The following is a 17,416-nucleotide window of genomic DNA, read 5'->3' as shown; positions in this document are numbered from 1 at the left end:
TATATATATATATATATATATATAAAACATAAGCCTGAATGCAAAGAAATTGAGCTAGCTGAGGAATTAGATAAGTACCAGATCGACATAACAGAAGTAATAAAACAAAAAAGACAAAAACTGGATGAGATCTTGCTGAGCAATAAATACAAAATGTTATATTCAGGCAATGGCAATCAAGGGAAAGAAAGAGTAGCCATAGCATTCAACATTCATTCCTTTCTTCCTTCTAGTATTTCCTAAAGAGTATAATCTACAGCCTTCTCCTTTCACTTTATCAATTGAACTAAAGTACTATAGGTTAAACTAGCTCTCGTGTATGGTATTATATATATATATATATATAAAACATAAGCCTGAATGCAAAGAAATTGAGCTAGCTGAGGAATTAGATAAGTACCAGATCGACATAACAGAAGTAATAAAACAAAAAAGACAAAAACTGGATGAGATCTTGCTGAGCAATAAATACAAAATGTTATATTCAGGCAATGGCAATCAAGGGAAAGAAAGAGTAGCCATAGCATTCAACACAAATACGAAGTTAAACTTCTTGAATGGCAGGCAGTTTCAAGTAGAATGACGTGGGCAAATATCAAAATAGGGAACTCGACAGTGAGACTTATTTGTGTCTATGGTCCCACAGAAGGTTCTAAGGTAGAAGTGGAGGAATTTTTTGAGGCTTTAGAGATAGCAACTGACACGATAAAGTAAAAGTTGGTCCTTGGAGATCTAAATAGCAGAGTAGGAAACGATTTTCAGACAAACAAAAATATTTTGAGAAAATTTGGAGAAAAGAGCAAAGCTAATAATAATGGCAAATACCTGTTGGATTTCTGCTCAGGACATGAACTGGTTATTACTAACACAATTCCAACATAAAAATGTGCACAAATTCACCTGTAGATAAGAGGCAAGGAATAAGAATTTCATATTAAAAAGAACATATACAAAAGTTTTAAAGCAAATAAAAGTTGAGCAGCCCTCAGATGTGAACTGTAGACTAAAATACACGAACATTATTCAAGAAAAAAAAATGAAAGAGTTTGAGAACAGCAACCAAACCTTGGAGATTCATTAGCAAGCCATGAAGAAAACAGATTGATTCAGCCAGAGAGGCATGTGGTGAAGTTGTCTTCAAGTATAGAAAAATCAGAACTCCATGGTGGACACAGGAAGTTAAAGAGGCAGTGAAGGAAAAGAAGAAAGCATATCAAAAGTTCTTAGCAAATAAGTCAGCTTGTGCTCTTAGAGAATACAGAGAAAAATGTAAGAAAGCTAAACACTTTTAAACAGTGTCAACTAGCTAAACAAAAGTCATGGGAAGACTTTGGTAAGAACATAGAAAATAAATATCAAGAAGGTGGCAAGATATTCTGGAGGTTGTTGAAGAAGCTTAGAAATGGAGGAAAGAGTGCTGTAAAAGGAGTTAGAGATGATAAAGGTGACATGAAAACTAGAGGAAAAAATATCCTTTATGTATAATCACTTTGAAAAGTTGCTAAATGAAACACGCAACAGGCATACATATCCATACTTGAAGTAGAAAAAGCCATCAAAAGCTTGAAATATGGAAAGACAGATGGAGTAGATGATATTCAACCAGAAATGCTCAAGTATGGAGGTATAATCCTCCCAGATGAGTCTTTGAGTCCATGAGGTCTTGTTTAATAATAATAATAATAAAAGTCTTAGTGGCTGCACTGCATAGTTCAGAAAGCCTGGACACAGGGACAAATCTCAGATGAATGGAGTAAAGCTCTCATAGTACCCATATATAAAAAGGGAAAAAAATGTGAGAATTATAGAGGTATTTCCCTGCTGAGTGTTCCTGGTAGGATTTATGCAAATATAATTGAGAAATGGTTGGAAAGAAAGCTTCATGAAGAACAAGCTGAATTCAGCCCAAATAGAGACTGTTGGGATCAGATTTTCTTCTTTAAGACAAATAGTTGAGAAATCATGGGAATGTAACAAACATCGATATTTAAGTTTTGTAGATCTGGAAAAGGCATATGATAAGATGCCAAGAGAAAAGCTATTCAAAATATAATAATATACAATGGGGCATTATATCAAATAATACTTAGTCTTTATTAGAGTTGTAAGTCAGCAGTTAGAATTGAAGGAAATACAGGAAGATGGTTTAATGTTAAATTTGGTGTCAGGCAAGAATGTACATTATCCCCTCTTTTATTCATTATCTATACGGATCACATCATGAAGGAATGTGGTATTAAACCTGTGTTATATTTGCGTTGTTCTTTATTTATGTTCTATCTTAAATCCTTTTCATACTAACTACGCCTGAAATCTCTAACTTATGTCTCTGGGGCTGCTTCTCTATTCGGAACTCTGACAAAATTTATTTATTTTAGCTGTGCCAGCCAGAGTCCTAGTACAGAAGAATTCTTGTACAAAGAAACTTTCCCAGAGTTTAAGTATTACCTAATCTTATTAAAGTGTTAAGTGCCTATAGAAACTTCAACATTACAGTCATGGCCTAAACTTTCTTTAATTTCCCCTTATTCACAGGTTCGACTTTAGTGAGTGGTAATTTCAATCTCATGCTCAGACAAACATAGAAAAAACGTTTATTAATTATCAAAATTTCATACAATAAACCTTTACATATCAAGGTATGTCTTATCAGAATTCTAATTCATCAGCTGAGCTATAAGGAACACATTAATTATCTAAACGCTCTAATTTTACATCTCTAGATTAAGTAAGCACATATTATCATGAAATAGTAATTCAAAATTCTAAGTAAAACTTGCTAACAAAGGTCAATTCACATTCAACTAAGTGTTGCATACTCTAAGGCTCTCAGACTACTAGTCCAATATGATTAACACGTTACTGAGCACAAAAGTCACTTAAAAGTTCTCTTTCTTCTCAAATCAGAAATCTGTTCTTCTCTCTTTGCCCCAATGCTAATCGTTACAAGAATAAGGAATTTACTGTACTTTACCAGTATCCTGAGAGGATATCGTGCTTCTTTTCATCCGTCCTTTGTTGTCAGATGTCTTTCTGCTTTATCGAGTCGCGTCCACGTGGAGATTACGCTGATTGACCCAAATCGCCATTCCTTGCACTTTGCCATATATATGCTTGTCTACTGGATCGATATCGTCATCTCGGCCGTCCTTTTTGAGGAACTTATTCTGCTGTTTCACATCGGTAAACTTTTACCGATGGCCCTAGTTGGTGTCTGCCGTCAGCTCACGTATAGCATGCCCAACTCCTTCAGCTAGCAACCGGGAAGGAGAATACTTCCGGCGGCATCGATCGATCAGCACTCTGCTTGTCCACATGAGAAAACAGGAACAGAAAAAACGGGGGGAGAGGGGGGGGGGTTCAAACCCAAGTGAACTCGCTTTTTATTCTTCTTTTCAGCACCCTCTTTTCGTAATGGAGGATCTCTAACTGTGCTCTCCCATTTGCTCTTACGCGAATGCATCGCACTTCTGCTCCTTGAAGAGCGCTCATTTTGCTGAACGCGAGTTCAGCGTGCCTTCCACGAACGCTTCCGTTGCGCCGTGATGTCATCATAGGCAGTTAGCTAGCAACCTTTGAACCTTTGTTTGCACTTAGATTTACATTCTTATACAGTATAATTTAGACATCAGTAATTTTAACAATATAATTCTATTTTGACATACAATTTTCTCCTCAACTTTACTTCTTTCTAAGGTAATTGTAACAGGTTTTCTTTTATATTTTTCTTACTTAACTAATAGTGCAAACATTTCTAGCTCAGAATTTTTTGTTTCTTGTTAAATCTTGAATGAATGACTTTTTGTTGAAAGAGTCCCCATTCCAGATCTAACACCTGATATCAAAATTGGAGATGTTAATCTCAGCTCTTTCTGGATGATATCATACGTCTAAATAAATCTGTTACAAGTTGCAAGATTCCCTAACTAAATTGAATAACTGTTGTAATAGATATGGTATTAAGATCAGCAATAACAAGATAAAGACAATGAAATAGGCAGAAGCATTGACATTATCAACTGCACCATTAATGTAGAACCTATAGAACAAGTAGAACATTTCAGCTACTCAGGCATGATTTTTAGTGAAGATGGTAAATTGACAACAAAAATCAACAAAGCTGGTATAGCAAAGTCAATTGAATAAATTTATAAGGAATAAGAGAGAAATTAGTCAAAACACTAAATTAGCTGTATACAAGACAGTGTTCAAACCAATTTTAACTTATTGATCTGAGGGATGGGTTAGAAATAAAACACTTGACCAGACTAGAGACTGCAGATATGAGAGTCCTGAGAAAGATCAGGGAGATGAACACATGGCATCAGTGACAATATATTAAAAAACGAGGATATCAGGAAAGATCTTGACATTGTTAGTATCCATGAATGTGTTAACAGAGCTAATCTCAGGTGATATGGTCACTTAAACAGAATGAGAGAAGAAAGATTAGCAACAAGTATTGTCTTCCAGGTTGGCAGGAAAAAGACAAAGATATAGGTGAATTGATATGGTAAAAAAGTGCCTTAAAAGATAGAAATATAAGATCTGATAATTTTGCAGTCTTGATACATAACATTGATTTGGAGGAAAATTGTTGATAGGAAGTTAGTAATGATGTAAGTTCTTCATGTGGTACTCTTATAATATCCTGTACATCCCTTGAGGATACATGTTAGGAATTTGATGATGATGAAAAAGAAAAAAGTTACATACTTTCATTTATTCACTGTTCTGTAATTTTTATTATTGAAAATAGTTGAATAATTAAAAAAAAAATACATATTTATAAATAATCTAATCTGCAAAGTTCCTTCATATAATTTATTATTATTTGAAATAAATCATATTTTCAAAAACGTGTCAGTTAAGCTATAAATTTTACTGATAAACTATCAAGCCTTGCTCTTTATCTCATCACCTACAAAATCGAGAGGGGGGGGAAAGATGAAGAGCAAGGCTTGATAGTTTATCCAGCCTTGCTCTTCTTTCCTTGGTGCAATCAACATCCCCTCTGCCTACACTGACTGTCTTTCACACAAGATCTAGCCTACCATGGTTAAGCAACCAAGTTTAGGTATTAACATGGCTTTTTAATGGTATTAAGTCACAATATCAGTTTCCATTGTATATCTTCATGCAGGTGTATAGGATGATATGATAACACTACATGATTACCTTTACATTATTTGTAAATGTAATCATGTAGTGTTAATTCTTCCTGTCAATTTTTTTTTTTTTCAACTTAATCTGTTATTTGTAAGATCTGCAATATATATTGGTCTTCTGAAGCACTCTTAATCTGCCCAGATCTTGATCTTCCTCTAGGTCTCTTCTCTTTCTGCCATCAAAGACCTGTTTTCCTAGGTCTTATCTCTCTCTCTCATTCTAAGTGGTCACATGTTAAAATAGCTCTGCTCACACATCCTTGAATATTAACAATGTCATGTTCCTTTCTGTTATATTTTCATTTTTAACAACATTTTGTCATGGATGCCATCTGTTCATTTCTTGTTTTCTGGTTGTTTTATTTCTAACCCAAATCTCAGATTCATAAGTTAACTGGTTTCAACACTCCTGTTTAGTTTGTGAAGAGATTTTCTCCTTTAGTTCATAAATATTCATTGAATTATCTGCCTGTTTTCCAAATTTAATTTGCTATCATTACTAAAAATTATATCTAAATAGCTGAAGTATATTACTTATTCTATATGTTTTTCATTGAAAAAGCAGTTATATTAGAAACATTTCTATTTTCATTGCATAATTGATAAGAAACAGTCAATAGGACTATATGTGTGTTCTTTAGATGTAAATTTATGCATATGTTCAAAAGTAGCATTTCTAATTACCAGCTCATGCACAATTCTAACAATACTTTTGTGTAGAATCCATTTTTTACTCTGTTGTTTAGATCTTCAACAAGAACCAGCTTTTCTTTTTTTCAGCTGCCCTCATGTCGAACTCACTATCTTCTTCATTAGTAGAACTTGCTAGGACAATCCAGTTTCCCCATTTTCATATTTGCTTACATTACTCCGTTTGAGATTGCATACCATTCAAGAAGTATATCATTATTGTCCAAATGTATGGTTATTATTTTGCATTGTCTTACCTGTTATAATCATCTTTTTCTTAACACCAGTTATGCTGACTTCTTTAATTCTTCAGAGTTCTGCTTGTTTTCCAGTGATTATTCTTGTTCTATTAATGTGCCCTAATCTACTGACAAAAACAGTACAGGCCTTAACTGAGCAATGCCTTGGCTGGAATGCCATTTCATCACACATAATTTTTGTTTTAAGCCAGAGAATGCAATTTAGTTGGCAAAGCCCAGACTTTCAAGTTCATCCTTTTTCATTCATTCTGTTTCCAAGGCAGGTACCTGGTAATGGGATTCACCAGGAGAAGATGAAGATTGGACATTAAGGTTATGCAGGAGTTTTTAACCTAGATAATCTAGTTTTGACAATTAAGTGATCCTACCTACAATCCACAAAAGGCTGTAAACCTATGGTATGTTTAATACCATGGGCAAGTTAAGGATTGTTTCCCATTTTTATTAATTTTATTATTTTTTGTATTTATTTGGAAACCCTACTTGAGAGACCAAACATGAAACTTTTTGAGCCACTTCAGATTCAGTAACTGAGGTTGATCTCACACTATGCATTAAATTCCATTATTCCCTAAGAGAAATGCAAGATGCAAAATTCTAATTTTCTAGAAGAATGCAAAATTCTTCTACCTCCAATTCAGATAGAGTAATAATTCTTCAAGTGATTTGAATCTGGGTCTCTCCAGATTCAAATTGTTGACATAAACCACCTGACAATCATGATCAGCATTAAATCAAGTTACAGAAAAAATAAATGCTGCATATTGTGTTAACCTAAAACAGTGGGAATTCACATTTAGGTGGCTGGCATGTAAAATTTCAAAATGGAAGAATTGAGATAGATATTAATATTTTTTTTTTTTCACACATTTTTATATTTGTTTTTCATCATTTGGCTCCATTAATGGTGTGAATTTCACTACAGCATTTGATTTTTTTGTAAGAAACATTTTATAGTGTGAAAGATTGTAAAATAAAAAAAATGAAGTATATCAGATTACGTGATTGCCGAGCAGGGATAGAAAAGTTATTGTTTTTCCTTTTTAAAGCCACTAATGTGGACCTGCACACAGATCTGGTCACCTAGATTCTGTGGGGATGAAGTGGTGGGGAAGAAAAGAAAAAGCGACACAGATTGTGCCAGCACTTCAAAAGCTAGTTGAAAAAGAAAACATGCCTTTTTTTCAGTACATGGCAAGAAAGAAAGAATGAGGGATCATCCCTGAAAATTGTGTTAAGACTAAATTTTTGCATGGAAGGTAGTGAGTCTTCTGACTCCATGGAGATACCACTATAGTAATAACAATTGTATCTAACAAATATCAGGCTCAAGTAAATAGAATTGCTGAACGTAATTTTCATAAGATTAATCACCCATTTCAATCTCTACTGCCTTGTCTGTCAGTTGCATATTTTCATGAGCCAATTTGCAAGAGGGAAAAAAATAACTAATCCTCATGCACTGTGATGGAGATGTTTCTAACCTGCACTTATACACATAGCTTTTAGGTCGATCCCTATACTTTTTTTACAATAAAATGATTCAAAATCAATTCATGTGCATATACAAATGGTTACCAGACTTTCTTTTTCTTTCAAACTGTTCAAGGATAAAGTTTCTGAAGACTCACATTTGAATGAGCAGTTTTGAACTTCAGCAAATTAAATTTTTTACAGAATCCCTCACAAAAACAGAAGGATTCCATTCTCAAATTTGTTTTTAAGACATTCATATGGCATATCCAAGATAGTTTCTAAAAATACCAAATGGAATTTAATGCAAAGAATAAAAAAAAAAATATGTATAGATGCAAAATGAAGTCGTCCATTTTGATATGCAGTGCTAAAAATACTGGTGGAAACTTTTACTATTATTTTCTGAAGAAATCAGACATGATAGTTTCATTTATTCAAACATATGACATTCGGATTTTTTTATTAAAGCCTTTACAACAACAAACATTTTATTTACATCATAAAAAGAAACATATGGCGATTTTTAATTGTTCATTAATAATAAAAATATATATATTAAGGGAAAATTTGTTTACTAAACTCCAGTCCAAATATATTTGGACCATAATTCAGTAAATATTTTAACTTGTACTATTTTCAAGTTTTTCTGCTTGAAGCACAGCATGTACATGAGCAAATATGGATCCTATAGGGTCAGCTTGATATGCAGGATGATTAATAACTTCTTGAAAAGTGTTAATGTTTTCTAACCTGTAAAGAAAAAAAAAAGGCATTAAAACATGTAGCTGATAAGAAAATTGTTATCTATATGATATCAGCTGACTAGCCTAAATGGACAGAATCTGCTCTTCAACCACCAGACTGGATTCAAATTCCATTGTGGCATTGACTGCTTATGAATGTTGAAAATTTTTCAACTTGGTTATATTATAAATTATATTCTTGGTTTCATCTTTTATCTAAGTGTCAGCAAACAAAAGTTTGCAAAAGTCATGAAGTAATTTCACAACTGGGCTACTTGTATATAGAGGCTAATGACTTCACATCAGTTGCCTTAGTATCCCATAATGCAATACACATATCCTTATGGACATGCATACTGTTATGCATTATGGTAAGGACCACTACTCAGACCGGTTTCGACCTTTGAGGGAAATTTTGTAGGAGCCAGACCCAGAAGTGATATGAGGGTTAAAGTAATGCAGAAGTCACTTGATTAAAGGATGAAATCAAGAATATAATTTCTTGGCATCTTTAATTTATAGTACAATCAAGTGAAAAAATGTTCGACATCTCTAATCTTGAGTATGTTAGTAATGAGGTGTGACACCTTTTGACTACTTGTATATGGAAATATGACTTTTGCATTACTTCAACTTTGGTATCACTTCTGGATCTGGGTAATGGCCCTTCCCATAATGCACAGCATTATGCTTGTACGTAAGGATATGTGTATTGCATTATGGGTTACTAAGGCAATTGATGTGAAGTCATTAGCCTCTATATGCAAGTAGCCCAGTCATGAAGTTACTGCACATGCAAACTTTGTTTGCTGATACTTGGATAAAGGATGAAACCAAGAACATATTCCTTGTCATCTTTAATTTATGAATGTCTAAGGGGGAAAATTATTTACACCAATGCCCTGGTCACTGGATGTCTGAAGCAGTTTGAAAACATATTTCATGTGGTCTTTGGAGCAGGGTGTTAGTTCACTTGTGGTACTTTATATATAGTAACTATGTTTCAGAGATATACTTTTTCAAGCTACTTGAGGGTGATAGTCTAGATCATAGGTGGCCAACAGCAGGGCCGCATGCGGCCCGTAACGTGATTTTGTGCAGCCTGAGCAGGATAGAAACTGTATCCTGCACATTTTTGTGCAGGATAAAAACTGTATTAAATTATATGTATTATCAATTTAGCTATTAGTTTCGACTGCAGATTTTCTGATTGATATACTAGTAATATTCATTATTTCTGATGACGAAACAATTTATATTCTCAACACGGAATCAGAGTTGCTTTAAAAAGATTACTCAATTTATAAAATCTACTGCTTCTCTGTGCGAGTTGTAATAGGGAGTGGTAGATTTCTATGCGCTCCAGAGTAACGCATCATTGAAAGTCACTTGCTCTGCTCTGGTTACAGTGATCAGTTTCTCAGTTAACAGTGTTATTGTTGTAGTTTGTGTCCCCTGGTCAGTTACTTCAGCCTTTGTTTACTATGAGTAAGAAATGCAAAATCTGTGAAGAAAACAGGTCATTTCAAGAGAAATGGGAAAACAAATTTCTGTTTATAAACAATAACGACAACAAACCACAGTGTCTTGCGTGTTTGCAAGTGTTGTCTGTGCACAAGGAATATAACCTCAAATGCCGCTACCAAGAATACGTTGGACAAGTACGTACTAAAATTGTACGTAATTTGAAGAGAAGGTTTTGTGCTCAGAAATCTATTTTTACTAAACCAACATCAATACGAAAAAGCTCACTCTTGCCATCGTTTGTTGTGAGTGCAGAGATAGCAAAAGGAAAAAAATCATTATCTGATGGTGAATTTGTAAAACATTGTTCTGTGAAAATGGCACATGCATTTGGGAAAGATAAAATTGCCAGTGAGTTTGAAAGCGTTCCACTATCAAAAGAAACTGCGACAAAAAGAGTCGAGGAAATAAGTTCTCACATCAGCTTACTTCTCATTAGCTCTGGATGAATCAACTGACATAACAGATGCAGCTCAACTACTAATTTTCATTCGAACTGTTTCCAAAGACTCTGTTATTAATGAAGAGCTACTAGCATTAGAGTCATTGCATAACACAGTCAAAGATCAAGACATTTATGATGCAGTTATGAAGGTTGTAAATGGTACTGGTGACATCAACAATCTCACAGCTATTGTGACAGATGGAGCCAACTCAATGCATGGTACTCAAACAGGCTTAGTTGGCTAACTAAGGAAGGCTGGAATCAATTGCCATGTATTGCACTGCATTATACATCAGGAGGCTTTGTGTGGTAAAATTCTGGAGATAGAGGCTGTTATGAAAACTGTAATGAAGTGTGTGAATCTAATTAAGGGCGGAAATCGGGCCTTGACACACCGCAAGTTTCTTTCTTTTCTAACAGAAATGGAGGTAGAATATGACGAGTTAGTGTTGTACAAAGAAGTATGTTGGCTAAGCAGAGGGAACTGTTCGAAACGGTTTTTTGCTTTGAGAAAGGAAATAAGTTTTTAGAGGAACATGAGAAGACAAACAAAGAACTAATCACCAAACTATGTGATCCTCATTTTAACAACTTACTCACCTTTCTAACAGGCAGCACACACATGAATAAACTCAACATTCATTCATGGGGACATAACCAAACCATCTCAGATTTAGTTGGACACCTAGATGAGTTCATAAGTCGACTGAAGGTTTTTAAATTCACCCTAGTCAGAGGAAACTTGTTACATTTCCCTTCTTGCAGGGAATTTATGGAGGGGGAGCCATGACATTGACTTCAAGTTTTCTGTGCTTTCTTTGTTGCTTTCATTTACTGCTCTCCCAATTCTGAATGATGACCTCTTTGGCCAATTAGACCGTAGAAAAATAAACTTCAAGGATAATCAAAGAAATTGTTGGAGACTTTAAAGTGCATAATTCAAGAGCTTCCCTTCTTTAATTTCATAGATAAACTGCAAGGAAAGTTGAATTATTTGCTGTCAGCAATGATCTAATACAGTGTTCATCTATCAACCAGAACACCAGATGATTCTCATTATTCTCCCAATGCTCAGGGACTTTTCCTTAACCAACTTTCCTTCCAAATATGCTGCAGATGTTAGCTCATCTTCTGGCAACTCACTATGTCTTGTTCTTATGATGGCAAAAACCATTATAATCTCTTATTCTTCATGATATTACCATTAATCGACACACCAGTGTTAATTTTCTTTAGAGTTTTCATTTAATTATTCCCCTTTTTATGCTGAGTAGTAAGAAAGATTTGTTTCTGGAGTGTTTCTCACTGAGCAAATAGTACAATAAAAATATAACTTCTCTTGTAGTTTTCAGGAAAGACTTGTTCAAATGTGCTTTACCTACCATAATAAATAATGTATCAAATTAAAATAATTTACTATGAAGTAACTAGAAAGATTCAACTATGAAAATCACCGCCATATATGAGATGTATTTTGGATGTATATCTTCGATATGCCTTTGAACTTCAAAATTAATTGAGAGAGAAAATTTTTCTTTCCTTCTCCCTATCACAGATACTCTCACCCTTTAACAGAATTCAAATTAATGAATTTTAACAAAAAACTGACCTAATATCAGAAACAAATTGGTCTCCTTAGTCTCATTCCAAAAGACGAATATTTCTTATCTCTGTATCTAACAAACAAACAAAAAAAAAAAAGTCATCCAATCTTACTTTCCCCTTCAATACCCAGAATAAAGTTCTTAAGCCTTAGCTTAAAAAATATAAGTTGATTTGTACACAGATTAACTGAAAAACAAAGATTTTCCATTAAATAAAATTTTTATATCAACTGAGTCTTCCATTTTATTGAATTACATATCATGAATGTTTTTTTATTTCTATCAATGGGAACAATATAAAGTATTTTCCAAAAATTCATAATTAAGCATCATTGCATTCCTGTTTTAAATATTCAGTCACATGCTGATTTAAGTTTTTTTTTCCTCCTCCTTTATTAAGAAAGTTTATTTAAGCCAACTTTATTTCTCTATATGAGACTTTAAAAATGGTAAATATCACTCACAAAAATATTCAGATAAGGTTATAAGCAAATTCCACAATAGTACTACACAAAAAGTTTACACTATTACTAACTCCCTATCAAAAATTTTCTTCCACATTAGTCTGTAAAAATTCCAATATTTTCAGATCTTATATTTTGATCTTTTAAAGCTCCTAACTATATCAGTCTACCCAAATCTTGATGTTTCTCTAACTACCGTGGCATTAAACGCCTGTTTTGCTAACTTCTCTTCTCCAATTCTGTTTAAGTGACTATACAAACCTGAGATTAACTCACTCTCTCTGCTAATACATTACTGACTATTAACAATACCAAGTACCTTCTTAATACTTTCAATTTTTTAATATTATTCTGCCACTGATGTCACCTATTCACTCTGTTCTGCACAACTCTCATATCTGACTTCTAGATTACTTATCTTACTTTGTTGCTTTCATTTACTGCTCTCCCAATTCTGAATGATGACCTCCTTGGCTAATTAGACTGTAGAAAATAAACTTCAACGATAATCAAACACTTAAATGATTTACATCTAACCCAGCTCTCTGATCCAAATTATCTCAACACAGAATTATATTTACCACTTTAGTGTTTTGACTAATTTCTCTCTTATTTCATATAAATGTATTCAGATGACTCCCCTACCATAATTATCTTTGCCTATTCTGTTGTTTATTTTCATACAGGTAACCCCCCCATTTTACGTGGGGGAATGAGTTCCAAGAAATTCGTGTAAAGCAAATTTCTGCACTAAAGAAGAGATGCAGGATTTTTTTCTTGCATCTTTTGAATGTTTTTATTACTTGATTTTTTATTTCTCATATTAATGCAGTGTACAAAAGTGTATTATTTGTGTGTTGATGGGTATAGATTTTTGATTTACATCTTTGATCCATGCAATTAACAATTTTTCCAACTCTTGGAGGTTTCACTCTGAGAATTATTGATTTTCTTTGCTGAGAAGGGAGTAACATTGTCACCCGCTTCTTTAATTTTATCCTCATCTTTAAAGATTGTTCTTATTGTTGACTCCCTTAATTTAAATTCACATGTGACGTCAATCTTAACTTTGTATCCAAAATTATAACACCATGCCTCTTTTTATGTGCCAGCATTTCCTCACTGTTCTGACTTTCCTTGGCTGGTCTTATTGACATGTTTAATAAAGGTACGCAAATTAAACCTGTAATAAATTATGTTTCTGTGGAAACAACAGCATCAGAAGTGTATCAAACCAACATTTACATTCATCTTCAAATCAGCAACAAATTTTGAATTTGCAGATATGAGGTGATGTGCTGTACACGTGTGCATGTGTAAAAACATGTAGACAGTGGCAGAAAAAAGCGAATCTTTAAATCATGGGTTACCTATATTTAATTTGCCATTTTTCAATTAAAACTATAAATAGCTGAAATGTTTTACTTGTTCTGCAGGTTTGCCAAAAGTCAATCCGATTCCTTAACTGGATTATTTAGGAGTATAACATCTGCATAAAGTAAATGCAGATATTATTAATTAGCTTCGTAGATCATATTATGATCCATGTAGATGATGTGTAACAGTGGAGATAGTGTACACCCTTGTCTCATCTGATTTTACACCAAACCATCTTCCTGTATCTCCTTCAATTCTAACCGCTACCTTCCCACTTAAATATAGACTGTGTATTGCTCAATAAAACATCCCATTTGCACCATGTAATAATTGTAGCGTTTTGAACTGCTTTTCTCTTGGCACCTTGTCATATGCCTTTGCCAGATATACAAAACTTAAATACAGATTCTTGTTATGTTTTAATCATCCTGACAATCCCTATTTAGCCTGAACCCAGCTTATTCTTCAAGTTGTTCTTCCATAAATTTTCTAACTCTTATCAAATACTTGCATATATCTTTACCTGGAAATTCCTATAATTCTCACACTGTCTCTATAGATAGGTATTAATATGACATTATGAAATCATTTTTACCCCAAATATTTATATGTACTGCTGATTACATTTTTCCTCTTAAATATTTTCTACCAGTGTTCTCATTTCTTGATTCATTTAAGTCTTTCAAAATGATTACTACAAATATCTAGGATATCTTTATCTTCAGTTTTCATTCTCACCTTTATCATCTGGTTCTTTGTATAGTACTATTTCCTTCATTTCTAAGCTTTTTCAACAGCCTCCAGAACATTTTCCCACTTTCCTGATATTCTAATGAAAATCTTCCCAAAACTTTTGTTTAGCTACTTTTATGCACTCCTCTTTTTTTACTTTTTATTGCTCAGATATATTGACCTGCTAGTAACTTTTGATATAAAGCATATCAAAATTTTCTCAACAATACAGTCAATAAGACTTATTTCTTGTGTCTTATCTTGTGTTAGTGATGACTAGTCTTTGTCTTGAACAGAAAGAACAGGTACGTCCTGTATTATTAGCTTTTTGCTCTTTTCTTCAAATTTCTCCCAAATATTTATGGATCTAGTATTCATTTTTAAAACAAGTGGGAAAGGAAAGGTCAGCAAAACAGGTGTTTGATGGGAAAAAAAAGCTCAAAGGAAGACCATAATTAGATTGATCTAAGTAGAAGTGCCCTAATTAGAAAACTGAAATACAGGAAAACCTTGCTTAATGTGATTAATTATTCCATCAATTAATATGCGCTAAGCGAATGCAATAAACAATAGGACTAATTATAATTCATCCATCAATTAGCATAAATTTGGAAAAAAAATTACAGTATAAGCTATGTTAGAGGATAAAGTCATCAAAGTTAATAAAAATTAATTGCTTAAATTTTTATTTAATGCCTAAACATTTGATTGAGCTACATTTTTACAAAAAAATTAAGTACAGATTGAATTGTGCTCAACCTTTTCATCTTGTCGTGATTTGCGATAGCTAGCGATCATTTTATCAAGATTTCAGCAGACTTTGAAGCTTCGTTCCATATCAGGATCAGCAACAAACAAATTTCCTTAGCATACTCAATGTGATTGAAAACTAACTGAAGTTCTTTTGCAGTTAGCTTCTTAGTAGTAGCATTCTCTTGTTCGCACTCCTTATCTTCTTCATATGCACACTGTTCTTCTAGTTGAAGGAGATCATTCTCGCGTAACTGTTCTGAATGGGAATCGAGCAAGTTTCTCACATCTTCATTATCCAGTTCATTAAATTCAAGCTCTTTTCCAATTGTCATGATTTCTTCAGTAATGTTAGATCTTGGATTTTGCGCAGGCTAAACTAACATAGGCTTGAGTTTAAAGTCGCCTTCTGCATTGCCTCAATAAAAGTGTAAGATGCTTCAGTTTTAACTAGGAAAGTTTTTGTTAGCATATACTTACAAAAGAGACCAATTTTGTTGATGTTGAATATTTGGTGATCATCATAATCACCCTCCTGATTATCCTTTGCAATTCTTCAGGAAATTTGGCTGCAGAATCTTTATCAGCACTAGCAGATTCCCCAGTTATTCTTCCGTTATGTAGTCCAGTTTGATTTTTTAAATGGTAAAACCATCCTAAACTCGCAGTAAAGATTTCACATTCCTCTTGAAATTTGATCTTTTTCAAATGAGGTAAAAATATAGAGAGCTTTTGCCTGAATATTCCCTCTACTAAGAGGTATTCTTTTTTGGTTATAATCCTCAATCCAGAGTGATATAAGACACTCCATCTCACTCATTAAATGGCTTCTATTTCGGGTGATCTGCTTTCTTAAAGAAACAGTAGCAACTTTTTCTTGTTCTTTGCTTTTATTTAATATAGTCCAAACTGTAGACTCGCTGTATCTCAGGTCTTGCACAATCATTGTATTACTAGCGCTCCTTTCAAGTCTCTTAATGAATTCCAGCTTTTCTGCTTGCTGCAGATTGGTGGCAAAAAAATTCGCCTAATGTCAAAAAGTCGCATTAACTGATTAATCACTCACTTAAAGCGAGAAATAGTATCATTTCACTCAATCACGCATATAGAATTTGAGTTAAGTGAGGTTTTCCTGCATAAGGTCTGACAAATACTTATTTGCAGGAAGACTGTTGATAGTTAGTAATGCTGTAAACTTTTTTTATAGTACTATCATAGCACCCTGGACACTCCTTGAGGATATATATCAAGAATTTGATATCTAATATGGTGTTTAGATCTCATCATCATCATCATCATCATGCGTATCAAGGATTTAAGCCTAGCATGGCCTGTTCTGGCCTTAGAAGTCATCGTTTAAGAGGATGTCCTGGTTTTCATTTTCCTAATGGCTTGTTTTGGTAATCTGTTTAGATCTCTAACAAGGACAAACTTTTTTTCCTTAGAACTTTTTGTGAAACATATGCACAATTTAGTCTTATTTTCCAATTACCCATTTTAATGTTTTCCTGCATCACTTTACTTGAAACTCCTTGCCAATCAAGAAGTTTATTTAATGTTGAAACTCCCTCCTTTTCCTGGAAATAGCATCTTGTAGTTATTTAGAAGAACCTCATCACACCTGTTTTATGTCCATGTTGAAAGCATAACATTAGACATATCTGCAAGGAGATGTTTTGCATTATAGGAGATACTGAGACAGGAGTGTTGGTAGCTTGCTCCACCTTTGCAATGAGTTGCCCTGGTGTTGTACCACCTTACTCCAGTCCTGAAGATACTTTCAGGTGCAAACTTTGTTTGCTCACACTTGGATAAAGGATTAAACTAAATTTATTATACTCTAACCAAGTGAAAAATAAACTTTCAAAATCTTTCTCTAAATCCAGAGTAATTTATTAAAAAAGGGTGGCACATCATTTGGTAACTCCTATAGGTAGAGATGACCTGCTTCTGCCTGGTATCTCAACTTGGGCCTAGCTCCCACTGAAGGGACCTGAATAAAGGTCGAAACTGGTCTGGGTAGTGGCCCTTCCCCTAATACATAACATTAGACATATCTGCAAGGAGATGTGTTTTGCATTATAGGAGTGTTGGTATCTTGCACCACCTTTGCAACGAGTTGCCCTGGTGTTGTACCACCTTACCCCAGTCCTGAAGATACTTTCAGGCACAAACTTTGTTTG

General features: G+C 33.8%; 1 protein-coding gene across 1 annotated transcript in view; it reads right to left on the bottom strand.

Moving 5' to 3' along the window:
• Positions 1 to 8,037: 8,037 nt before the first annotated feature.
• Positions 8,038 to 17,416, bottom strand: part of LOC150109697 (ribosome biogenesis protein SLX9 homolog) — a 93,366-nt gene continuing 83,987 nt past the window's right edge. The window contains exon 6 of the mRNA XM_090409765.1: positions 8,038 to 8,344. Coding sequence (XP_090265891.1) covers positions 8,215 to 8,344 — 130 coding nt within the window. The 3' untranslated portion in view covers positions 8,038 to 8,214. The remainder of the gene's footprint in view (positions 8,345 to 17,416) is intronic.

This window comes from Typopeltis vanoorti, chromosome 2, assembly GCF_054136105.1.
Source record: "Typopeltis vanoorti isolate ZY-2024b chromosome 2, IOZ_Tvanoo_1.0, whole genome shotgun sequence".
Classification (NCBI taxonomy): Eukaryota; Metazoa; Arthropoda; class Arachnida; order Uropygi; family Thelyphonidae; genus Typopeltis; species Typopeltis vanoorti.
Note: the sequence above shows the minus strand (reverse complement) of the source record. Positions and strands in the feature narration are given on the sequence as shown.